Below are 27,142 nucleotides of genomic sequence, written 5' to 3'. Positions count from 1 at the left end.
GTCTGGTGAACCATCTCCGTACTCCCTCTATGGCAAGAATGTATTTCCTCAGATTTGGAGACCAAAACTGTACACAATAGTCCAGGTGTGGTCTCACCAATACCCTGTACAACTGCAGTAGAACCTCCCTGCTCCTATACTCAAATCATCTCATTTGGATTCCAATTCAGTATTCACCCACTGAGATTTATTCTCACCAGTTTTATTTCATCATGCAAGGTCTTGGCTTAAGGTCCCAGCATAAAGAATTCATACACAGTACAACACTGGTTTTATGCTCCATCTTCCACATCCCACCAATTTACTGTCTGTGTAACAAGACCATTGCCAAAATTTGTGAAGCTAAAATTTATGAAAAAAAATCAAACCACAAACTGCATTCAGTAACGTTTCAAGAACATGCACACATTACAGCCTCCCAAGTAATCAACTCTTTAAGGGGCTGTCCCACTGCGACGACCTAATACGCGAGTTTTGAAGAGTTTGCCCTCGACTCATACTCACAGCATGGTCGACACAAGGTCCCAGGAGATCTTTGTTAGGTCGCGGCGCATTCCTTCTCCCCAAGGATGCTGCCTGGCCCACTGAATTACTCCAGCATTTTGTGTCTATCTTCGGTGTACACCAGCATCTGCAGTTCCTTCCTACACACTTGTTCTCAGATTTGCTGGCGGTTAATATCCGGGATAGACTAACAAGGGATTCGGTTTGTGCCAATAGTTGCCGATAGGTTTTGGACCTAAATAATTCAGCATGTTTGTAGAACCACCCTCCTCTGACAATGACTGGGAGGAGGAGGTGGTGGGAAGAGCATGGAGGGAGGAGACCAACGCTATTAAAGTGCGCTGAGGTTGCAAACTGATCCATTTGGAAAGATAGTTGTGGAGGGAGAAGAGGAGTCGCTTGAGCAGCTGACGACTGCATTTTATCGAAGGATTGCAAACCGTTAGTAAGTTAGTGTTTTAGAAAAACTTTTTTTTAATAGCATAACAATTATATATGTTTCTATTTGTGTACGCGCAGTGATGGTTTGGTGGGTCGATACTTTATGTATTCTTGCTTGTATTTCATTCTTTAAATAGCCTATTCAAGATTATTCATGTTTTAATTAGTCTAGAAAACATTTATAGTATTTACCATCTACTCGTTATCTCAGTGGTCACTCTGTGTGCATTTTTTTAATACGATGTATTTTCCCTATCTCGCCTGTGCAGCCCTGAGTTTGTTCGTGTGCCCATCACAGTGTAGCTGTTGAAGGGAAAAAAAGAAACAAAATGCTAGAATAACTCAACGGGTTAGGCAGTATCTCTGGAGAACATGGATAGGTGATGTTTGGGATCCGCAGGTTTCAACAGATGCTGCCTAAGTTTTTTCCAGTTTGAAGGGTCCCGATCCGAAATGTCACCTATCCATGTTCTTCAGAGGTACTGCTTGACCGGCTGAGTTACTCCAGCAGTTTGTGTCTTTTTTTTGTTGTAAACCAGCATCTGCAGCTCCTTATTTTTTTCACTGGATAGTTGAAGGACATGTGGTAACTGAAACAAAAATTTAAAAGCCATGTTTTGGAACCTGTGTCAATTTAAGGTATTTCAGAATTTTGTGATAAGAAGTAACTCGACATGCCTAGTATATTACGCAAAACGCGGCGTTTGGTCTCACTATCAATTTATACCATTTAAATGTTACAATTCTGCTATATGGGAGATTATTATAATGTTTACAGGATTATTATAATGTTATTCTAATTATTTATTATTATAATGTCAGGCCATTGATGCAATAACAAAAGTCTATCCAAAAAACCAAGAGCTATTTGGTCTAAAAAACAGTTTTTTTGTGATCCCGTGCACCTGCCTTTAAATTGGTTCCTCGGATGCACGGTATACAAGATGATGGTCGATATACACCAAATACAACACCAAATGCAAATCAGCAGAGTGGTTCGAAGATTGTAGTGCAGGGGTGGCACAATGTAGAGTTGCTGCCTTGCATCGCCTGAGACCTGGGTTTCATTCTGACTACGGGTGCTGCTTGTCCGTTCTCCCCGTGACATGGGTTTTCATCGGCTGCTCCGATTTTCTACCACTCTCCCAAGATGTATTTATTTGTATATTAATTGTCTTTGGTAAAGCTTGTCATTTGCCTCTAGCTTAGGACAGTGCTAGTGTACGGGCTGTCAAGGACAGTTGACAAGGACTCGTGGGCTGAATGGCCTGTTTCTGCGCTGTATCACTAAACTGAACTGTCCAAACTAGTGCCAAAATAAATCTCTAAAGAGCAAAAATTGAATAATTGAATAAACTAGAGTAAGTGTATTAGAAGTGAAAGAGGCACTTAGTTCAGGAGTCTGATGGGGATGGGGAAGAAGTTGTTCTTGCATTTGGGCATCTGGGCTTTCAAGCTCCTCCATCATCTCCCAGAAGGTAGAAGAGTGAAAGGGAACAGCCAGGATGGAAAGTATTCTTGATGGATAAATCCTTGATGCCTACAGTGATAGTAGACTAGTAAGAGGCTGAAGAAGTTGGCAAAGACTGGCCAATTGTTTGGCACATGATTTCAGAACTCGTCAAGGGATTCCATCTGGGTCGGCCATTTTCCAAGCGTTTACCCTCATGAAAGCAGATCCAATGTCTGGCATTCTGGTGTAATGTGGCAGCCAGTGGAGTGTGGGATCACTCTCCACTGTCCCATCGGCATATTGGGAGTCTGATATTGTACCAAGGCTCAAGAGCATTGATGATCTTGGTGCTTTCGGTTTGAGGCCATCTACCCTAACATGAAGTGTTTTAAACCAACATGATGCTGGTTTAAACCGAAGGCAGACACAAAAAGGCTGGAGTCACTCAACGGGTCAAGCAGCAGCTCTGGAGAAAAAGAATAGGTGATATTTCGGGTCTGACTGAAGTCACAAAAAGTCACCTATTCCTTTTCTCCAAAGAAGCTGCCTGAACCGTTGAGTTCCTCCAGCCTATTGTATCTATCCTAACATGAAGCTGTTTTGATGGCAAGATTAAACGAGAACTTACCAGTTTGAAGTTTGATCTTTATTTTATGAGGAGTTATGATGAGGGACTACGTGAAGAAGACCCTGTCCAGGCGCACACGCGTCAATCTTCAAAGCAGCGGTGTGAAATCACAGATGATAATTTACCGAAGCATAATAGTAAGCTATGTGAGACAAACATAACTTCCAGTTGATCTTTATGAGGGTGGGAGCGGAGGGCACGTAGTCCCTCATCGTAACTCCTCATAAAATAAAGATCAAACTTCAAACTGGTAAGTTCTCATTTAATCTTACTATTTTACTTCGGAGTCACGTGAGTGACTACATGAAGATTTCAAAGCTCTGTGATTTCATGCCGTAGATTCAAATCCAAATCACTGCATTGATTGACCCTAAATGAGTGAAAACAATCAATAATATACAACCATAACATTAATGTAATCAGTTAATGGTTTTTATTTATCATAACAAAATGTTTGTCCCCTTTTTATCGCATCGGAACATTTAATACTGAATCCAAAACAGCACCACCAAATGCCCCAGGGTCTACTATTTCTTTATGGTAATACTTGTGAAACATCCGTTCACTTGCCCATCCTGCGGCCGCGAGGATATGGTCTATTGGAACGTCCAAATCCTTGGCCGCCGATGTTGCTGCCGCCCTGGTGAAATGAGATTTTAATTTGTCAGTATCAATCCCTGCATTAACCAGCACCTGCTTCAGCCACCTCGAGATAGTCTGTACTGACACTTTCTGATGTGGATTTTTATGGCTGATAAACAATGCTGATTCTGCACCTCTTAAGTCCTTGGTGGTCTCAATGTAACATCTTAAATGTGCCACTACACGTAGTCTTGGATCCGTAGGATATGCTGCAAAGACCAATTTACACCCCATGACTCCTGGTCTGCTCTGTTTGAGTAAATCATACACATAGAATGTAATTGCATCTGCTGTCATTACCATTCTATCTATACGTAATTTATGTAATGTCTGTACTCTTTGTGCTCAAACTAATGCCATTTGTGTAAAGAAGTGTCATCAACACACTGTAACTTTACTTTGTTTATTCTTACTGTAACATACTGTTACATTCCAATGAGCACTAGCTGTACGTGGTCTGTCACGGGAACTAGAGAGAGAACAGTGGGTGGGGAGGTTGTAATTATACTTGTGATATGGGGAGTGGTTAGTAGTGGTGAGGTAACTATATTAAAGGTACATGCACATATCATCTACATCCTTCCCCTTAGAAACAAAAGCAACAAGGTAGTGACATGGCGACCACGTCTCATTCGCTATACACGGTTACGCGAAATCGCCATAGCGGACAGGCGGCTTGACAACACGTCCCGACCGGGTTCGCATCTCGCCATCCTCCCTCCCTGCAGGAAAAAGTGGAGCAGGTGCAGGTGCAGGTGCAGGTGGCCGAACCGGAACAGGAGAGCTGGAAGGAGACAGAGAAGAAGGAGGGGACGCGGGTGCAGCGGCGGGCAGCGCGCGGGCAGGCGAGGGGGGCTGAGCCGGAGGAGGAGAGGACTGATAGAGCTGAGAAGGCAGCGACCGAGGCATGCGAAGAGCGGCGGGTGGAGCAGGAGACTGCAGCGGAGGAGCAAAGGGGTCCGCGGGCGGTGGTGGAGGCTCGTTGACAAGCCGCAGGTGTTGGCGGGACCGGCGGTAGACTGTACCCGCATGGTCAACCAGATAGGACCTAGGCGAGCCCGCGGAGCCAACGACGGTGGCGAGCCTGGAGTGACCGGCGGGGGACTGCATGCGGACGACTTGACCGGGGAAGAGGCGCGGAAGGGGGCGGCAGGACTTATCATGGGAGCGCTTCTGGACCTCGTGCTTAAGGGCAATGCGTTCCTGGACAACAGCGGGTTTGAGGACGGAGGGCATGAGGCAGCGCTGGGCCACCGGGATCGGGGGCCTGGTGGTGCGAGACATGAGCCGCTGAGCAGGGGAGCCCATGGCAGGGTCACGGGAGATGTTGCGAAGGTTCAGGAGGGCAAGGTAAAAATCGGAACGAGACAAGCGACAATGTTCCAGCAAGTCCTTGGCACTGCGGATGGCGCGCTTGGCAAGACCGTTGCTCTGCGGGTACTCAGGGCTGCTGGTGTAGTGGCGGAAGTTCCAGCTGGACGCGAAAGCTCGGAACTCGGCGCTCGCGAACTGGCTGCCGTTGACCGACTGCAGGCTGGCCGGGGAGCCGAAGGTAGCGAAGTGGCGGCGCAGCTTATCGATAACGGCCGAAGAGGTGAGGGAGCGCAGCTGGTCAACCTCGAACCAGTTGGAGTAGGAGTCGACAAGCACCAGGAAGTGCTTGCCACGCCATTCGAAAATGTCAGTGGCAACCACCATCCAGGGTAGTTCGGGAGCAGGCTGCTGTAGAAGCGGCTGACGTTGCTGGTGGGGGGCGAGGCTGTTGCAGGTGGAACACGAGGAGACCCTCTCCCGGATGTATTGAGCCATACCAGGCCAGTAGAACTGGCTCTGGGCTTGAGACAAAGTGGCCTCGGACCCAGGGTGACCGCGGTGGGTGGCCTGAAAATAGTGGTCGTGCAGCGCAGCAGGCACAACAACCTTGTGTCCCTTCACAACCACGCCGTCGTGCAGCACGAGCTCATCACGGACCAGGAAGTAGGGCACGGCACCAGCCGGCAAAGCGGAACGACGGTCGGGCCAGCCCTGTTGGATGACGGCAGCAAGCTGTTGCAGGGCAGGATCACTGGCAGTGTGCTGGACCAGGGACTGCATCTGCTGTGAAGGGACAATATTAACATTGAGCACCATCAGGTCAGACATCTCATAGGGGTGGCGATCGGTGGACGTCAGCGGTGCGCGGGATAGCGTGTCGGCCACGAACATTTCTTTGCCCTTACGATAGACAATCTCGAAAGTAAAAGGCTGGAGCTGCAGCATCATGCGCTGCAGTCGGGATGAGGCAACATGGATCGGCTTGTTGAAGATGGTGACAAGCGGCTGGTGGTCGGTTTCGATGGTGAAAGTGTTGCCCAGAATGTAGTCCTTGAACTTCGAGCAGGCAAACACCACAGCCAGCAACTCCTTCTCTATCTGAGCATAGCGCTGCTCGGCCTGGGTCATGGTGCGGGACGCATAGGAAACAGGCAGCTGCAGGCCGTCGTGGAGCTGCAGACAAGCGGCACCGAGCCCGAACTGAGAGGCGTCGTAGGTGATGACAATGGGACGCTTCAGGTAAAAAAATTTGAGTGTGGGGGTACTGATCAGTCTGGATTTCAGGACGTCGAAAGCTTTCTGGTGTTGAGGGAACCAAGCCCAGGCTGTGTCCTTCTTAATCAAGTCCCTCAGCTCGCTGAGGTCGGGGATGAACTTCCCCAGGTAGTTAACCATGCCCAGGAAACGCTGCAGGCTGGGCACGTCAGTGGGTGAAGACATCCCGGAGATGGCAGTCATCTTCTGCGGGTCGGGTTTCAGCCCCGAGGCTGTAAATACATGTCCAACATAAGTGACCTCTGGGACGCGGAATCGGCATTTCTAGGGGTTCAATTTCAAGTTGATCTTCCGGGCCCGGTCCAGGACTTGGCGGAGGTTGAAGTCGTGCTCAGCGACGTCCTTACCATAGACCAGGATGTCGTCAACAATGATGGCACACGGTAGACCGGCTCTGGTCTCCAATTGGAGGCGTGGGTTCGTATCCCACCACTGACACCATGTAAAGACTTGTCATCAACACACTGTAACTTTACTTCGTTTATTCTTACTGTAACATACTGTTACATTCCAATGAGCACTAGCTGTACGTGGTCTGTCACGAGAACTAGAGAGAGAACAGTGGGTGGGGAGGTTGTAATTATACTTGTGATATGGGGAGTGGTTAGTAATGGTGAGGTAACTATATTAAAGGTACATGCACATATCATCTACAATTATCATGACTACCTTCATGGTAATTTTGTCTGAAGACAAAGCTGAAACGGGACTCCATTCCCGAAGTAACATCAGCACGTCCCTCACATTCCAGATTTCTGTATATCTGGGTCTAGGCTTGGAATTGAAAATTCACTTCATGTACCTACAGACCAAAGGGTGTGATCCTAAAATCTGTTGTTCTGACGCGCTCCATAAATATGCAGAGAGGGCACTTCTTGCAGTATTGATCGCACTATAACTTAAATTGAAATCAAAATAGAGTGTTGACAGAAACTCTAAACCTTCTGAGATGTCTGCAGTGTGGTATGAAATATTCTGCCTTGAGCAAAACGCCTCCCATTTCTTTATGTAAGAAATGTACTGCTTCTGGGTACTATCCCTCCAGGCTGCTGCAATTACATCCATAGTGCGATCGGATAGTCCTCTTCCGAGATATGGCCTTTTTAGAATCTGCAAATCAACAAATCAATACGATCATGTAAAGGATGAAAATCACCAGATACGGGGTGCACAAGTAGGTTTTCTTGTCTTGGAATACCCAGAAGAGGTTTTGTGACCACTTTTAGCACTAGTGGGTACCATGGTTGTGTGGGCTAATCTGGGACCACTCCTGAAGCAGAATCCTGCTTGATCTTTTGTAGACACCTACTAATGAGACAAAAGGGAGGAAATGCATATAAAAACATTCCACCCCAATTTAGCAAGATTGCATCCACCGCTGTTGCACCTGGATCTGGCTCCCATGAAACATATTTAGGCAATTGGGGGTTCAGTCTAGATGCAAACAAGTCAATTTCTCGCATTCCAAATTTTGCACCAATTTTAGTAAAAATGTCACGATTTAACATTAATTGTCATTAAATTTTCGTGACCTGGTGTCTGCAATTATATTGAATCTACCTGGTAGGTAGGTTGCCGAAAGCCAAATGTTTCAAATAATACATCAGTGCCAGATAACGTTTGCCAATCTATCACAAGATTCTGACTTGATTCCACCCATGTGATTGACATATGCTACAGCCATAGTGTTGTCAATCTGAACCTGCATATGCAGATTTTGCACATTAGAGCAATAAGCTTTAAGCCCATAAAATGTACCTAACAATTCTAGGTAATTGATTCCATGTGTTTCGAGCAAAGGTACCTCTTCCACATTCCATCTACCTCCACAGCTGGTAATGGTATCAGTAGCGCCCCAACCTAGTGCACTTGCATCAGTCTGTAGAATGATAGCAGGTGTTTCAACCAGAATTTTCCTAGAAGCACATGAGACACTCTTAATCCACCATTGTATATCCGCAATTGTTGCAACTGGTAATTGCATGGGCATATCAAAATGCCCGGAATGTCTCTTCAATGCCTGTACCTTTGCTCACTGCAGTTGCTGATAATTTTCAACATAATTGCAAAAGGGGCAAGAACGTTGTAAAAACAAGCCTGAAGGCTTTGTGTCTCAATGCAAGGAGCATTCGTAATAAGGTGGATGAGTTGAACATGCAGATAGCTATTAATGATTATGATATAATTGGGATCACGGAGACATGGCTCCAGGGTGACCAAGGCTGGGAGCTGAACATCCAGGGATATTCAATATTCAGGAGGGATAGAGAGAAAGGAAAAGGAGGTGGGGTAGCGTTGCTGGTTAGAGAGGAGATTAACGCAATGGAAAGGAAGGACATTAGCTTGGAGGATGTGGAATCGGTATGGGTAGAGCTGCGAAACACTAAGGGGCAGAAAACGCTGGTGGGTGTTATGTACAGGCCACCTAACAGTAGTAGTGAAGTTGGGGATGGCATCAAACAGGAAATTAGAAATGCGTGCAACAAAGGCAAAACAGTTATAAGGGGTGACTTCAATCTACATATAGATTGGGTGAATCAAATTGGCTGGGGTGCTGAGGAAGAGGATTTCTTGGAGTGTATGCAGGATAGTTATCTAAACCAACATGTAGAGGAACCAATGAGAGAGCAGGCTATTCTAGACTGGGTATTGAGTAATGAGGAAGGGTTAGTTAGCAGTCTTGTTGTGCGTGCCCCCTTTGGCAAGAGTGACCATAATATGGTTGAGTTCTTCATTAGGATGGAGAGTGACATTGTTAATTCAGAAACAATGGTTCTGAACTTAAAGAAAGGTAACTTTGAGGGTATGAGCCGTGAATTGGCCAAGATTGACTGGCAATTAGTTCTAAAAGGGTTGACAGCGGATATGCAATGGAAGGCATTTAAAGACTGCATGGATGAACTACAAAAATTGTTGATCCCAGTTTGGCAAAAGAATAAATCAGGGAAGGTAGTGCATCCGTGGATAACAAGGGAAATCAGGGATAGTATCAAAGCAAAAGATGATGCGTACAAATTAGCCAGAAAAAGCAGCATACCAGAGGACTGGGAGAAATTCAGAGACCAGCAGAGGAGGATAAAGGGCTTAATTAGGAAAGGGAAAATAGATTATGAAAGAAAACTGGCAGGGAACATAAAAACTGACTGCAAAAGTTTTTATAGATATGTGAAGAGAAAGAGGTTAGTTAAAACAAATGTAGGTCCCTTGCAGTCAGAAACAGGTGAATTGATCATGGGGAACAAGGATATGGCGGACCAATTGAATAACTACTTTGGTTCCATCTTCACTAAGGAAGGCATAAATAATCTGCCGGAAATAGCAGGGGACCGCGGGTCAAAGGAGATGGAGGAACTGAGTGAAATCCAGGTTAATCGGGAAGTGGTGTGGGTAAATTGAATGGATTAAAGGCCGATAAATCCCCAGGGCCAGATAGGCTGCATCCCAGAGTACTTAAGGAAGTAGCTCCAGAAATAGTGGATGCATTAGTGATAATTTTTCAAAACTCTTTAGATTCTGGAGTAGTTCCTGAGGATTGGAGAGTAGTAAACGTAACCCCACTTTTTAAGAAGGGAGGGAGAGAGAAAACGGGGAATTACAGACCAGTTAGTCTAACATCGGTAGTGGGGAAATTGCTAGAGTCAGTTATTAAAGATGGGATAGCAGCACATTTGGAAAGTGGTGAAATCATTGGACAAAGTCAGTATGGATTTACGACAGGTAAATCATGTCTGACGAATCTTATAGAATTTTTCGAGGATGTAACTAGTAGCGTGGATAGGGGAGAACCAGTGGTGTGTTGTATCTGGACTTTCAGAAGACTTTCGACAAGGTCCCACATAAGAGATTAGTATACAAACTTAAAGCACATGGTATTGGGGGTTCAGTATTGATGTGGATAGAGAACTGCCTGGCAAACAGGAAGCAAAGAGTAGGAGTAAACGGGTCCTTTTCACAATGGCAGGCAGTGACTAGTGGGGTACCGCAAGGCTCAGTGCTGGGACCCCAGCTATTTATAATTTATATTAATGATCTGGATGAGGGAATTGAAGGCAACATCTCCAAGTTTGCAGATGACACTAAGCTGGGGGGCAGTGTTAGCTGTGAGGAGGATGCTAGGAGACTGCAAGGTGACTTGGATAGGCTGGGTGAGTGGGCAAATGTTTGGCAGATGCAGTATAATGTGGATAAATGAGAGGTTATCCACTTTGGTGGCAAAAAGAGGAAAGCATACTGTTATCTAAATGGTGGCCGATTAGGAAAAGGGGAGATGCAGCGAGACCTGGGTGTCATGGTACACCAGTCATTGAAAGTAGACATGCAGGTGCAGCAGGCAGTGAAAAAAGCTAATGGTATGTTAGCTTTCATAGCAAAAGGATTTGAGTATAGAAGCAGGGAGGTTCTACTGCAGTTGTACAGGGTCTTGGTGAGACCACACCTGGAGTATTGCGTACAGTTTTGGTCTCCAAATCTGAGGAAGGACATTATTGCCATAGAGGGAGTGCAGAGAAGGTTCACCAGACTGATTCCTGGGATGTCAGGACTTTCATATGAAGAAAGACTGGATAGACTCGGCTTATACTCGCTAGAATTTAGGAGATTGAGAGGATATCTTATAGAAACTTACAAAATTCTTATGGGGTTGGACAGGCTAGATGCAGGAAGATTGTTCCCGATGTTGGGGAAGTCCAGGACAAGGGGTCACAGCTTAAGGATAAGGGGGAAATCATTTAAGACCGAGATGAGAAAAATATTTTTCACACAGAGTGGTGAATGTCTGGAACTCTCTGCCACAGAGGGTAGTTGAGGCCAGTTCATTGGCTATATTTAAGAGGGAGTTAGATGTGGCCCTTGTGGCTAAAGGTATCAGGGGGTATGGAGAGAAGGCAGGTACGGGATACTGAGTTGGATGATCAGCAATGATCATATTAAATGGCGGTGCAGGCTCGAAGGGTCGAATGGCCTACTCCTGCACCTATTTTCTATGTATCTATGTATCTATATAATGCAGCGGACCAGACTGCACAGCTGGAAATGAAGCGGTTAGTTTACCAAGTAAGCTCGCCACTTGCCTAATTGATGGTTGATGCTCTGTAATGAGTTTGCTACAACCCTCAATTAACTGCAGCATTTTATCCTTGGATAAAGTCACTATCATGTGTTCTGAATTAATAGTGAACCCCAAGTAATCAATTGTTTTATTTGGAGACAACATAGATTTATCTGGATATATTACAAAACCTAGCCTCTCAAATGTGAGCTTGACTTCTGACACTGATGCTTCTGTTGTAGCTCGAGTGTCACCAACAATTAAAATATCATCCAAATAAGCCATTACCAAATGGCCCTGGGCTCTTAGCAATGCTAGGACTGGTTTAAATTTTTTTTGTAAATAGTCTAGGGGCTGAGGTTAAACCATTTGGCAATACTTTGAACTGTCATTATAGATTCATCCAGTTAAATTTTAGATATCTTCGATCATTACCATGCACAGCCACAGAGTAATATGCATCTTGCAGATCTATGCTGGCCATATAGCATTCTCTTGAAATTAGCTGTATAGCATTGGCAAATGTCTCCATTTTGAAATGTTTATACTGTACAAAAGGGTTAAGACTTGTTAAATCAAGAATGATTCTACAACCACCATCCTTTTTTGCTCTAGAAATGTGGGTAGAATTAAATTCTGAACCCCATGATACTGCACAGTATAAATGCATTAGATGTTATTTTTCGGCATTCTTTTAGGAAGAATTGTAACTTTCCGCCAATTTGCGAATGTGAAACACTTAATATGTTTCTTCCAGGACTCATTTTTTGAAATCATTGTAAAATAATGATAGAATAATTACTACTTTACATGCATGTATAAAAACCCAGACTTTCTTTTTGCAGATACTGTTCTGGTTGAGAATTGCAATTGCAATGAGGAACATGAATATTTTGATTGCCCTGTGTGTGGCTGTGGGGTCATTTCCTTGCCTATTGGGAAAGCCGAAAACATCGGAGATTGGGTCGGATTTGGGGATGAAGATTTTCAATCAGGTTGCTACGTCCCAACCAACAGAAAACATTGTCATGTCTCCACATGGAATAGTATCATTGCTTTGGATACTGCAATTCGGAGCTGATGGAATAACAAAAAAGGAATTGAACGATGTTTTGAAATACAGCCGACTTGGTTTGTTTAGCTGGTATCTTGTTATACCAACCGTATCCTTCCTTCTTCCTATCTGAACATGTTCAATAGGACTTTGCAATTTGAGATATTATTGAAAGGACTTTTTTTTTCGATTCAGCGTTGATATCTTTGCATCATATATTTTTGCAAACTATCCACCAGGAATACTATCTTCTTTGGGCATTGCTCTCAAATTGTTTATTGGAGAAGGTTCTTTGCGACATTTTTCTGATGTTTCCAGTAGTGGGAGAGTCTAGGACTGGGGGCACAGCGTCAGAATAAAGGAATGTGCCTTGGAACTGAGATGAGGAGGAATTTCTTTAGCCAGAGGTTGGTGAATCTTTGGAACTCATTGCCACAGATGGCTGGAGAGGCTAAGCCATTAGGTATTTTTAAAGCAGAGATTGATTGATTCTTGATTAGTAAGCGTGCCAAAGGTTATGGGGGGAGGGGCAGGAAGGCAGGAGAATGGGGCTAAGTGGGGAAAAATAGATCGACCATGATCAAATGGTATTCCAGACACCATGGGGCAAATGGCTTAATCCTGCTTCTATGTTCATGGGTACATAAATGATAGGAGTAGAATTGGGCCATTTGGCCCATCAAGTCTACTCTGACATTCAAAAATGGCTGATCTATTTTTCCCTTTACCCCATTTTCTTGCCTTCTCCCCATAACCCCTGACACCTGAATTAATCAAGAATCGATCTATCGCTGCCTTAAAAATATCCATTGACTTGGCCTCCACCGCCTTCTGTGGCAATGAATTCCAGATTCACCACCATGAGATGAAAGAAATTTCTCCTAGTCTCCTTCCTAAAGAAACATCCTTTTAATTCTGAGGATATTACCTCTAGTCCTAGACTCTCACACCAGTGGAACTATGTCTCCTGTTCTTATGAACACTTCAAATGACTGTTACGTGACAATGATGAACTGTTGTTATTCAGTGAGAAAACAATTGGCTGCTATCTTTCATTTCCAAAATACTTCATTATTTTTCCTTTGCGCTCTTGGACATGTTCTTACAAAATCTGTGTTTCTACCTTGTTGGCCTATAAAATATGGCTGTTTCAATACAACTTCTATCTTCCTAATTTATGATAATCAAATTTCCAATGGTTTGGTATATTGGGTCCTGCCTAACATTGATTCTTCATCAATTACTACTTTAAGTTGGCAAAACATTATTTACCAAATGGACAAGATGGTGACTTCATTTGCATAGTATTGGATTCAATTGATAATGTACTTGATAAAATATTTTAATTCATAGATGTCTTTGCCATGTGTAATTAATGAATTATTTTGGATACTTAGACGTATATAAAATTATAGACAATAGCAGTAGAGGAAAATCTTTAGGGTGAGAGATGGAAACTCTAATGGAGATGTGCAGAGCAAGTTTGCTTTTTAGAGGGTGGAGGGGGACTGGAACGCATTGTCAGGAATGGGGGTGGAAGGGGATTGGATAGTGGCATTCAAGAGGTTTTTAGAGACACGCGGATATGGAGGGATATGGATCACTTGTAGGCACATGAGATCAGTTTGGCTAGGCATCATGTTCAGCACAAACATTGTGGGCCAAAGGGGCCGTTTCTGTGCAGTACTGTTCTATGTAAATATTGGATATTTGTTTCTCTTTAGTAACCAAGTGCCTCAGATTTGAATGGTATATGATTTAGAAATGGGTACTGAAGTTTTCCAAGTTAACAGCTCTTCTATATGAATTTTCTTTTCAGGTACTTATACACGGCTCAAAAATGTACATAAGTCATTAACTGCAGGCAAAAGTAAGAATGTCGTTGCTTTTGCTAATGGAATATTTGTACCACGTGACCTTGTATTAAAAAAAGACTTTATTAAGCAGTGTTCTGAAACTTATCAAACTGAGCCGACAAATGTGAATTATGCTGAACCTGAAGCAGCTGCTTCGATAATCAACAAATGGGCTGGTTCTCATACTAAAGGTACATCTTCCATAAATCTAATTATTGTACCAAAGGTGAAGTACTGGTATTTTTTAGTCATGATCGTGCCGCGTTAAAACAGTCCAATTGGCCCAACTTGTGAATGCCGACCAATATGTCCCATCTAAGCTTGTCCCACTTGCCTGTGTTTGAGCCACATCCCTCAAATCATAAAGTTCATGTGATAGGAGTAGAATTAGGCCATTCGGCCCATTGTCTACTCCGCCATACAATCATGGCTGATCTATCTCTCCCTCCTAACCCCATTCTTCTGCCTTCTCCCCTCAACCCCTGGCACCCATCCTATCTACGTACCTGTCCAACTATAGTAGGAATGTCTGAAGATTGATATTTTTAATATATGGGTGCTTCTCGCCAAGGTTGCATGTATTTTTAATTTTTCAATTTTATCCAAGTTTTATTTGTGTATCTGGGTGCATTATTTTAACAATTATGATGCTGTTTAAAGATTTTCAGTATAATGTAGAGATTCTAAATTTTAGTTTAGAGACACAGCATGGAAAGAGGCCCTTCAGCCCACTGAATCCATGCTGACCATTGTTCACCCGTTCACACTAGTTCTGTTATCCCACTTTTGCATCAACTCCAAACTCATGAGGCAATTTAGAGGCCAATTAACCTACAAACCTGCACATCCTTGGGATGTGGGAGGAAACTGGAGCACCCGGAGGAAACACACGCCGTCTTGGGGGAAAATGTGCAAACTCCAGCCAGGAGCCGAGGTCGGGATCAAACCTGGGTCTCTGGCACTGTGGTGCAGCTGGTGGAGCTGCTACCTCACAGTGCCACCTTTTCACCAAGAATATCTTTTGTAATCGTCATTTATTTTTTAAAAGGTGGAAAGCCCTGTGTTACCTGAAGTTCCCTTTACAATGTGGTTTGATTCTTTAGGTATGATCACAGAGATAATTTCCCCAGACATTCTGAATGAAGCTACCAAGCTTGTAGTCACCAGCGCGATATATTTTAAGGGTGCGTGGAAATCTCAATTTGACGTAGCAAAGACACACGAAGGGGATTTCACTGGAGCCGATGGAGATGTGTCTCAAGTTCCTATGATGGTCCAAACTTCAAAATTCATGTTTGGTAAGTCTAACAGAATGGTATCATGTTTAAGCTAGCTAACAGAGCAGTACTTTGCCCAAGACATAAAATATACCCTCATGGGTTTTAATTTGCCAATTAAATTATCTTTTGAATTTCTGACTCTAGGATTTTGGTTTGTAACAAACTACAAGTATTATTGATCTATAGTTTTCTCATGCTCCTTGAAAATTCCAATATTGTTGCTGGCTGTCACATTTATTGGTTCAGCACAGACCACCAATTGAACCTGGGGAATCATTTTGGTTTAGTTTAGAGATGTTGTGTGGAAACAGGCCCTTCGGCCAGAGGACATGGGTTTAAGGTGAAGGGGAAAAGATTTATTAGGAATTTGAGAGGTAACTTTTCCGCACAAAGGGTGGTGGGTGTACGGAACATGTTGCCGTAAGAGGAGGTAGATGAGGCTGTGACTATCCCAACGTTTAAGAAACAGTTAGCCCGGTACATGGATAGGACAGTTTTGGAGGGATATGGGCCAAACACAGGCAAATGGGACTGGTGTAGCTGGGACATGTTGGTTGGTGTGGGCAAGTTGGGCCGGTTTCTACGCTGTATCACTCTATGAGGGAATGGGCACGGAATTGTTTACGTAAGTGCAATTTTATTTAAGACTGCGTGTCTGTAGAGTTCTTGGTCTGTATACGCTGTTGTAGTATATGCCACTATCTTTTTTCTGGGGGTGAGGGACTTATTGGACACTGATATTTAATTTAACCTTTGTTTCTATATTGCTAATGATAGCACACAACTGTGTTCCATACTTTGAACAGGGAGATTTACTGCTGTACAAGAAACTGGTCTTCAATTTTTGCGATGATTTGCTTTTGTTTTATAGGTATGGCCAGTACGCCTAATAAAGTGGAATATAATGTTCTCCAGCTACCATACAATGAGGCAGTCAGTATGTTTATTATCCTTCCAGTGGACAGTAGCACCGCACTCACTGAAATAATTCCTCACATCAATATAAATAGTATAAATGCGTGGAAGAAAATCTTGAAGAGTAATAAACTTGACATTTCTATACCTAGGTGAGCAAGAAATATTTGGCCTTATTTGAAATCTGTTATATATTGAGGCATACTCAAGATGTGCCGGAGAAAGCATTCTATCTGGATGCATCACAGCATGGTTTGGGAACAGCTCCATCCAGGTCCGCAAGAAATTGTGGACCCAGCCCAGACCATAACACAAACCAACCTCCCTTCCATTGATTCCATCTACACTTCACACTGCCTCAGCTAGGCCACCAGAATAATCAAGGACAAGACACACCTTGGTCACTCCTTCTTCTCCCCTCTTCCATCAAACATGAGGTACAAAAGTGTGATAACGCACATCAGATTTGGGGACAGTTTCTCTTCGGCTGTTGTCAAACAACTGAACCATCCTATCATCAACTAGAGAGAAGTCCTAACCTACCATTTCCCTCATTGGAGACCCTTGGACTATCTTTAATCAAACGTTACTGGACTTTATCTTGCAGTAAATGTTATTCCCTTTATCCTGTATCTGCACACCGTGTGAACGGCTTGATAGTAATTATGTACCGGATTGTCTTTCCGCTGACTGGATTGTCCATGACAAAAAAGCTTTTCTCTGTACATGGGACAATTAACTAAACTACTCTGTGAAATGCAAACCTGTGTAGAAATTGGATACATATAAAATATTTCCAATTGACCTTTCTGCATCCTCCAGTAGATTCAGCTGGCTCCAAATGCTGAACTAACTTTTTTTAATCTGCATGTTTTATTTGTAGATTCACTGCTGAGTCAGAGACGAACTTGGAGGAACTACTTGCACCTCTTGGAATCACAAATATATTTGATAAAAACACAGCAAATTTCAAAAAGCTCTCTAGTAAGTTAATGTGATGGGAGCAGAATTAGGCCATTCGGCCCATCAAGTCTACTCCGTCATTCAATCATGGCTGATCTATCGCTCCCTCCTAACTGCATTCTCCTGCCTTTTCCCCATAACTTGTCCCATCCCGATACCCGTACTAATCAAGAATGTATATATTTCTTCCTTAAAAATATCCGTTGACTTCACCTCTACAGCCTTCTATGGCAATGCATTCCACAGATTCACCACCTTCTGAAGAAATTCCTCATCTCCTTCCTAACGAACGTCCTTTAATTCTGAGGCTGACCTCTGGTCCTAGACTCTCCCACTAGTGGAAACACCCTCTCCACTCTATCCAGGCCTTTCACTATTCTGTAAGTTTCAATGAAGTCCCCCCCTCATCCTTCAAAATTTCAGCGAGTAGAGGCCCAGTGCTGTCAAACAGTCATGTTAACCCACTCATTCCTGGAGACATTTCTGGTAAGTAGTATTTATTGTTTGAATAGCTTTATTAAAACATATTTGCTTTGCAAATAAATTGTGACAATCTCTTGCAGAGTTTCGTGGTCTGTATGTTTCCCAAATCCTGCAAAAGGCTAAAATTGAAGTAAACGAGGAGGGTACGAAGGCCTCTGCAATGACAGGCAAGTATGCCAGCATTGTAAACTTAGACCAAAGTAAAGTGCTATTCGAATAATTTTAATATATTTTGTCATTGAATGATTATGATCAGTTTGGCTAAAACCAACTCTCCAGATGGAAGCTGTTTTTTTGGCCAAGTTGATCTAAGATGTATACTATCTTGCAGAAAGAAGCAAGGATATCATTTATGAATGGCATTATATCCATATCACTCTGAATCTTTCCTATCCATGTAGCTGTCCAAATGCCTTTTTGAATTGAATTGAATACAATTTTATTAGCCAAGTATGTATACATACAATTAATTTGTCTTGGTGCTTTGCTCACAAAAGGATAAAAACACGATATACAGCAGACAATTAAAAATAAAACATTATAATTTAAACATGTGAAAATAAAGTACCAGAGTAAAAAGAGGCTACGGACTTTTGGCTGTTGAGCAGATCTACTGCTCATGGATAAAAGCTGTTTTAAATGTCGCTCCTGTACCTGCATCACCCACTTCCTCTGATAGTTCGTTCCCTCTGTGGTAAACCTTGCCACTTGAGTCCCTTTATAAATCTTTACCCCCCACTTCTCCCCTCTCCCCCCCCCCCCCCCAACATCCATCACACCTTAAACTTATGCCCTCTAGTTTTAGACTCTCATATTTCAAGGATTTTTGAGCAGCTATTTGTTTTGACTAGTTGTCTAGGTGACAGCTTTTACTCTGTGATATGGCAGCATTTGGTGAATTGCGAAAGATCACCAGTAAACTTCCACATGGGCCAAAAACTAGCACTTGTGAAAGCAGAGTGGGACTCTGTCGACAGCTTGGTTTTAAGTACTAACTGCAGGTATCTTTAAGAATATACAGTACCATAATTTAAGATTGCAATTTTGCACATAAAAACAAATTTTAAAGTAAAACTGCAGATAATATATAGCTTTGATCTGCTTTGCAATATATTATGACAGGATTGCTCCTAACTACTGTGAAACTGTTAATAGTGTTGTTTCTGTTACAGCTGCACTGCTTAAGCTTAAGTCGCGCTCTACTCAATTTGCAGTAAATAGACCCTTTCTTTATATCATCTGGCACCAATCTACAGGTAAAAAAAATCTTTGATTATAAATTGGTAAATATAATTGATTCTTTGGTTTAGTTTAGAGGTACAGCGTGAAAACGGGACATCAGCCCACGCCGACCAGCAATCCCCGCACATTGACGGTACCCTACAATAGGGACAATTTTCATTAAACCAACAATTTTCATTAAACCAAGCCAATTAACCTAAAAACTTGCACGTCTTTGAACTGTGTGAGGAAACCGAAGATCTCAGAGAAAACCCACGCGGTCACTGGGAGAACATACAAACTCCGTACAAGCAGCACCTGCAGCCGGGATTGAACCCGGGTCTCTGGCACTGTAAGCGCTGTTAGGCAGCAACTCTACTGCTGTGCCACCGTGCCGCCCTTGATTAATCGATTCATAAAAGTAAAATGCTGCATAAGATGGAAATCTAAAATAAAAATGTTATGCTAGAAATTATCAGCAGATGCAACAAAAACAGTGAGAAAAGGTTACTGCTCCTGTTTCTGGCAGATAGGACATTTTCACCGTTTGACTGAAATTTTTTTTAAATGTGCACGTATTCAATATTAAAAGCAAAATGGTGTAAATACTTAGCCGGTCAGGAAGCATGTGGAAGGAGAAATAAATTAATACTTCAACCCAAAGACCCCAGACTAGGAACAAGTAGTTTTGTGGTGCAGAATATTTAGCGGGGGATGCAAAGGCAAATAAATGAACTTCAAGTGTATGGGTTCAGTGTCATAGAGTGTGGAAACAGGCCTTTTGGCCCAACTTGCCCACATCGGCCAACAATGTCGCAGCTCCACTAGTCCTACTTGCCTGCGCTTGGTCTATATCACTCCAAACCTGTCTTATCCATGTACTGTCTAACTGTTTCTTAAACGATGGGATAGTCCCAGCCTCAAATACCTCCTCTGGCAGCTCGTTCCATCCACCCACCACCCTTTATGTGGAAAACGTTACCCCTATTCCTATTAAATCTTTTCCCCTTCACCTTGAACCTAAGTCCTCTGGTCCTCGATTCCCCTACTCTGGGCAAGAGACTCTATTCCTCTCATGATTTTGTACAGCTCTATAAGATCACCCCTCATCCTCCTGCGCTCTATGGAATAGAGACCCAGCCTAATCAACCTTTAGTCACATTACAGGGGTGGAAATCCCGGGGAAGGGACAGGGGACACACGTCCACCCCATGTGTTGAGAGGTGGGGGACGATTATCCACCCCATGTTTTGTAATCCGTATTTTAAAACTGTAAAAAAGCTATTAAAAATCTCCGCTTTCCACGAGACAGTGGGGGTGGGACTGATGATCAGGGGCGCCGACTGGACGAGAGAGACGTCAGTCAGCAGGCAATGGGGGGGGGGGGGGGGGGAGCCCATGATGATTCAGTGCGATGATTGGAGGAGGGAGGTGGGACTGAGGATAGAGCGCGGTGATTGAAAGAGGGAGACATCCTGGTGGAGCAAAGATCATAAAGCGGAGCTTGAACTGGCCCATTCACAGGGCTTTTCATCGCCCGGACTGACGCGGCCGGCCGCGGAATCTTCCTCCGCCCCGCGGTCAAATTGCTGCGTCGAGGCGATCGAGGCTTCCGATGTTGAAGCCCCGCGAATGGGCCTATTGAAGCCCCACGATTCGGGGCAGACAATGCTGCTGTTGCTGGAGTTCGGAGTCGGTCTCCAACCAGGTCAGCTCCCGATGTTACCGTCCACAGGGCCCATGGCCAAAGCCTCACATGTTTTGATAGCGATTTCCATGCCTGGCTCACAACCTCTAGTCCTGTCAACATCCTCGTAAATATTTTCTGATCCATTTCAAGCTTAACAATATCTTTCCTAAAACTTAGTGCCCAGAACTTAAGACAATATTCTAAATGTGGTCTCACCAACATCTTATACCACTGCAACATGACCTCCCAACTTCAATACTCAATACTGATGAAGGCCAATGTGCCAAAAGGCTTTTTGACCACCTTATCTACTTCTAGATCCCTCTGCTCTACAATACTACTCAGAGGCTTACCATTTAGTTTAGGTCTTGCCCCTGTTCTATGTCCCAAAATGCAACACCTCACACTTCTCTGTATTAAATTTCATCAACCATTCCTCCGCCCACCTGGCCAATCGATCCAGATCCTGCTGCATTCTTTCACAACCATCTTCACTATCTGCAAAACCACTAACGTTAATGTTTTAATCAGTCACAATAATGATAGCAGGTTAGTCTTGTGTAGAGATATGGGAGGCCCATGGCCCACCGAGTTCACGCTGACCAATGATCACCCGTGCACTGGTTCTATCTGTCTGTAGGGGGCGCTCCTCTGTGTGCAGCCATGTCAGCAGCGCGTCAGTGTTTCCAGCTTTTTTTTATTTTTTAGTATGTTTTAAAGTGTGTATTTTGTGTTTCTTCGTGTGTTTTGTGTGGGGGGTGGTGTGGGGGGGTAAGGGGGAAACCGCTTCGGCCGCCTCCTCCATGGAGAGGCGACTTTTTCCAGGTCGCCTCCCCCGTGGCCTAACATCAAGGATCGACGCGGCCTTTCCCGGAGACGTGCCCGGGGCTTCAGCGGCGGGCGCAGCGTGGACTCTCGGCGTGGCGGGTGAGCCCTCGCTGGGGCTCGCCGGAGGGGAGCGCTCCGTTTCGCTGGCCCGGGGCAGCCGGCAGCCTGAAGCCGCGGTCTGCAGAGCTCCAGCTGGTGCGGCGTCTACAGCCCGGCATCCCTCGTGGGGGACCCGGGGGAAGAAGAAGCCATCACTGCCGGCCCGCGGCCAACTTCTACCGCGGGGCTGGCATGGACTTACCATCACCCCTGGAGGGGAGCTTCGACCGCCGGCCCTGCAGTCTACGGTGCTTCTGGCTGCGGCGGGGACTTTAAATCTCGACCGCCGGCCTGCGGCCTACAACAATCTAAAGCCGCGGTCTCCGGTGAGGAAGAGCCGATCCTGGACTGACTGGACTCTGGTCCTGTACACGGGGGGGAAATGGAGGAGGACTGGCCAAATTTTTGTGCCTTCCACCACAGTGAATGCTGTGGTGGATGTTTGTGTTACAGTTTTATTGTGTGTTCTTTATTATTGTACTGCTGCTGACAACCCAAATTTCCACCAACCCTGGTTTTGTGGCAATAAATTATATCTACCCACCCACCCACCCACCCACCCACCCACCCACCCACCCATCCACCCATCCATCCATCCATCCATCCATCCATCCATCCATCCATCCATCCATCCATCCATCCATCCCACAAAGGACAACTTACTGCAGCCAATTAACTTACAAACCAGCATGTCTTTGGGATTTGGGATGAGACTGGAGCACCCGGAGAAAACTCACTGGGAGAACATACAAATTCTGCACAGACAGCATCTGTAGTCGGGATAGAATTCGGGTCTCTGGCACTGTAAGGCAGTAACTCTACCGCTATGTCACTGTGCTGCTATCATGTTGTGATGATGCTATCTGGTTCACATTAACCTAACAATTGGATACAGTCTGAAGAAGGGTCTCGACCCGAAGCATCATAATCATAGTGTGATGCAGTGTGGAAACGGGCCCTTCAGCCCAACTTGCCCATGCCACCCAACATGTCCCATCTGCCTGCGTTTGGGTCCATATCCTTCCAAACCTGTCCTGTCCATGTACCTGTCTGTTTCTTAAACGTTGGGATAATTCCTGCCTCAACTACCTCCTCCAATGGCAGCTCGTTCCATATAGCCACACCCAGTATATTCTTGAGACATTGGAATTACATAATGACCATCTTTAGAAGCACCAGCATTTCCTAACCTACCCTACACTTAATTACATGCTTCAATAAAATTTGCTCATAATTTACATGAAATTCCTAACTAAATCCCAAGAATCTGTTTATACTTGATGTTATTCCAATTGTTATTTTTTGGTGGTTTCTAGCAATAATTTTTTCTGGAATTAATGACACAGATTTTGCTTGTTTGTCTAGCAGGCCATATTTGCTATTCAGCCACAAAGTGCTGGAGTAACTCAGTGGGTCTTATAGAAACATATAAAATTATAAACGGATTGGACAGGCTAGAAGGGATGAAGGGAAAATGTTCCCCATGTTGGGGGGGGGTCCAGAACCAGGGGTCACAATTTAAAAAAAAGTAGTCCATTTAGGACTGAGATGATGAAAAACCTTTTTCACCCAGAGAGCTGTGAATCTATGGAATTCTCTACCACAGAAGGCAGTGGAGGCCAATTCACTGGATGTTTTCAAGAGAGTTAGATTTAGCTCTTGGGGCTAATGAAATCAAGGGATATGGGGAGAAAGCAGGAATGGAGTACTGATTTAGAATGATCAGACATGATCATATTGAATGGCGGTGCTGGCTCAAAGGGTTGAATGACCTCTTCCTGCACCAATTTTCGATGTTTTTATGGATCAGGAGTGTTGCCTATCCATGTTCCCCGGAGATGCTGCCTGACCCGCTGAGTTACTCCAGCATCCTTGTGTCTACATTTTGCTATTTGGATGCTCAATGTTGCCAAATAGTCATGGAGTCTTATAGCATTGAAATGGGCCCTTCGGCCCAACTTGCTTACACCAGCCAACATGCCCCATCTACACTAATCCCACCTGCTCGTATTTGGCTCGTATCTTTATCTTAAATCATGCTGTATCTTTCGATCAATTCAATAATAGAAGTGCTTTCAGTTGGAAATTATTAATTTTTTATTGACTTGCAGCAAGCTACTAAATATAGACAATGAGATGCCTGGATATTGTTGGCAGAGCAAATCTGTAACTGTCCCAGATAAAATATGGAATGAAGATCTTCTCACAATCTTGTCATTTGTAATTCAGTAATAAGATCTCCTTAAACCGCTTCAGAAAAGTGGTCAACTAGGACATCTAGTGACAGAGAAGGGCATTGCATGTAGTCAATGAAGCTCTTAAAAATGAATGAGGTGCTGGAAATGAACAGGACCACTGTCGCCCCGGATTGCTAAATTGTCATCAATATAATTTGTAGAATGTTGCATCACTATAATATGTCTCTGAGTTTCTTTCTTAGTCGCATAATCTTTCTTGCACTGCAGAAATTTCCTTCAGAATCTATGTATTTTGCTTCAACATTTGGAATGTTCTCAAACTACTGGAAAGAAGTTTGCAAATGTTTCTGGTCTGACTGTCCTAAATTTTCTTCCTCTTGTCTTAATGACCATTGTAAGCAATTGCATAATTGGGTGCGCACAGTGGTAGAGTTGCTGCCTCACAGCGCTAGAGACCTGGGTTTGATCCTGACTACGGGTGCTGTCTTTGCGGAGTGTACGTTCACCGTGTGACCTTGTGAGATTCCTCCAGGCACTCTGGTTTCCTCCAACATCCCAAAGCCATATAGGTGTGTTGGTTAGTTGGCTTCTGTAAATTGTCTCTAGTCTGTAGGGCATAGAAATAGTGGACGGGTGAATAATGGTTGGGCTGAGGGGGGCTGTTTCCGTGCTGTGTCTCTAAGCTCTACTTGTTATCTTCACTCTTTCCAAGGGCTTCCAGTCAATGAGCCTGCTAACAGTGATAAGGCGAAGGAAGTGTAAACATTAAATTGGTATAAATAACTACCTATTATTGGTATATTTTTCGATAAAATTAATTTCGCAAAATATCATGATCCTTAAACTGCAACTGAATGCTGTATGCAACACTGTTGTGCATGTGCAGATTAGTACCATATGGAAAAATGGTGAGACTTGGCCATTTGAAACACCATTCTCTGAAGGTGCTGGTCGACAAAAACATTTTACTCATTAAATGTCTTAACCAGAATATATCAGCCAAGATAATGTTAATTTTGACAGGATATGCTTATATATCGTAATTCCAATTTTAATCTCTTGCACTGTTCACCATTTACTAATTTGGATTATCTTGGTTTAATAGTATTTGTACCTTTTATTAGACAATAGGTGGAGGAGTAGGCCGTACGGCTCTTCGAGCCAGCACCGCCATTCAATATGATCATAGCTGATCATCCCCAATCAGTATCCCGTTCCTGCCTTCTCCCCATATCCCCTGACTCCGCTATCTGTAAGAGCCCTATCTAGCTCTCTCTTGAAAGTAACCAGAGAACAGGCGTCCACTGCCCTGAGGCAGAGAATTCCACAGACTCACAACTCTGTGAGAAAACGTATTTCCTCGTCACCCTTCTAAATGGCCTACCCCTTTTTCTTAAACTGTAGCCCCTAGTTCTGGACTCCCCCAACATCGGGTTCAATATTATCCCAACATTGTAAGGTTCTACTTCATTGCATGTTCTTGGACCTTCATTCCACATCTAATCTCCTTGGTAATATTTGTTTGATCCTTTCCTGCTTCTGTGGTTTGAAATCCGTTATTCCCCACAGCTCTGGACAATATCCAGTATATTGTTACAGGATGCGAATCCTTTATATGAAAATTAATTGTTTTTGGTTTGCTCTGAATATCTCCACATTCCCCAGAACCTGTGGGTCCATAAAGGTCATGATTAGATAGAACATTAATTTAGGAGATTGGTATCCACAAAATGAAAACTTTAATTCTGTTTCGAAGAAGAATGTTCAAACTAAATGATCTTAAAGCTGTGCATTTGTGGTCTGGTTAACTACAATAGTGGGAGAGTCTAGACCAGAAGTCGTAGCCTCAGAATTAAAATGTGTTCCTCTTTGGAAGGAGATGAGGAGGAATTTCTTTAGTCAGACGGAGGTGATTCTGTGGAATTCATTGCCACAGAAGGTTGTGGAAGCCAAGTCAGTTAATCAAGTGAAGTCAACCTGGTCACATACACATACAAGATGTGCAGTGGAATTAAAGTGGCAATGCTTGCGGGATTGTGCAAAACAACATAACAGAACCAGTATTTATATATTTTTAAAAGACACAACAGTATTTACGCCCTGGTGAGATCACTTTACTGTCCTGATGGCCTGTGGAAACGTCCTCTCATCCTCTGTTTTCGCAGCGTGACAGCAGATGCGCTTGCCTGACCGTTGCAGCTGGAACAATCCGTTGCTGGGGTGGTAGGGGTCCTTCATGATCTTGCTGGCTCTGGAACTGCACCTCCTGGTGTATAGGTCCTGCAGGGGTGTGGGAGTGTAGCTCCCGTGGTGCGTTCGGCCGAACGCACTACTCTCTGCAGTGCCTTCCTGTCCTGGGCAGAGCTGTTGCCAAACCAGATAGAGATGTTTCCAGTCAGGATACTTTCTACAGCACTTTCTACAGTCAACCCATCTTGACCACCTGGGTCCTGGCGGTCAAAGTCCAGGACCCAGGCACACAGGGGAGCGCATCATCCGTGGATCTGTTTGGACGGTATACGAACTGCAGCGGATCCATGGTGCAAGGGAGGAAGGTGCAGATGTAGTTCATGATCAGTCTCTTGAAGCATTTCATGACCATGGAGGTGAGTGGTAGTCATGCAAGCAGGCTGGAGAAGCATTCTTAGGCACAGATACAATAGTAGAACTCTTGAAGCAGGAAGGGACCACGGACTTGGCAGGGAGAGGTTGAATATTGTGGTGAACAGTGGAGCTTCAATTTATATTTTTAAGGCAGAGATAGATAGATTCTTGATTAGTACAGGTGTTGGGGGTTATGGGGAAAAGGCAGCAGAATGGGGTTAGGAGGGAAAGATAGATCAGCCAAGATCGAATGGTGGAGTAGACTTGATGGGCCGAATGGCCTGATTTTGCTTCTATCACTTATAAACTTATGAACAATGATAACTTGCTATGATGTGGCCTCTAACTGCTTTTCTTTTCTGACTTATTTGTAGGCACCATCCTTTTCACTGGACAAGTTGCAAAACCATAAGAAGGCAAAGTTGAAGGAAAACAATTTAGAAACTTGGTCAAACATTCACGGCAGAAATATCAAATTGCTTTTGAGTAGTTTAGTTGTTAAAAGCTATTTTATTATTTATGACCAGTGAGTTGAAAACTAGTTGAGTAATATGTCTATTTTTGCCTTGCTTACAATGATTAATTGCAATGCTTCCTAACCATCCGTATGCAACTGCTTTATTTAATCCAGTACTGTAATTATTCAA

The 27,142-nt window shown here is 43.9% G+C and overlaps 1 protein-coding gene across 1 annotated transcript; it reads left to right on the top strand.

The window, feature by feature from the left end:
- The first annotated feature begins 865 nt into the window (after window positions 1-865).
- On the top strand, window positions 866-27,142 carry LOC116979569 (glia-derived nexin-like). The gene is made up of 9 exons (XM_033031132.1): window positions 866-945; window positions 12,150-12,435; window positions 14,178-14,405; window positions 15,318-15,512; window positions 16,366-16,561; window positions 17,293-17,393; window positions 17,936-18,022; window positions 19,028-19,111; window positions 26,870-27,142. The coding sequence occupies exons 2-9, from the start codon at window positions 12,180-12,182 to the stop codon at window positions 26,905-26,907; spliced, it is 1,185 nt and encodes a 394-aa protein (XP_032887023.1). The 5' UTR covers window positions 866-945; window positions 12,150-12,179; the 3' UTR covers window positions 26,908-27,142.

The sequence above is a fragment of the Amblyraja radiata genome, chromosome 13 (genome assembly GCF_010909765.2).
Source record: "Amblyraja radiata isolate CabotCenter1 chromosome 13, sAmbRad1.1.pri, whole genome shotgun sequence".
Taxonomy (NCBI): domain Eukaryota; kingdom Metazoa; phylum Chordata; class Chondrichthyes; order Rajiformes; family Rajidae; genus Amblyraja; species Amblyraja radiata.
The sequence above is the reverse complement of the archived record's forward strand: the minus strand, read 5'-3'. Positions and strand labels throughout refer to the sequence as shown.

Coding starts and splice junctions, on each gene's coding strand:
- LOC116979569 (XM_033031132.1), top strand. CDS start 12,180: ATGAGGAACATGAATATTTTGATTGCCCTGTGTGTGGCTGTGGGGTCA. Junction 16,562..17,292: donor CTTGACATTTCTATACCTAG/GTGAGCAAGAAA, acceptor TTTTATTTGTAG/ATTCACTGCTGAGTCAGAGA. Junction 17,394..17,935: donor AAATTTCAAAAAGCTCTCTA/GTAAGTTAATGT, acceptor AATCTCTTGCAG/AGTTTCGTGGTCTGTATGTT.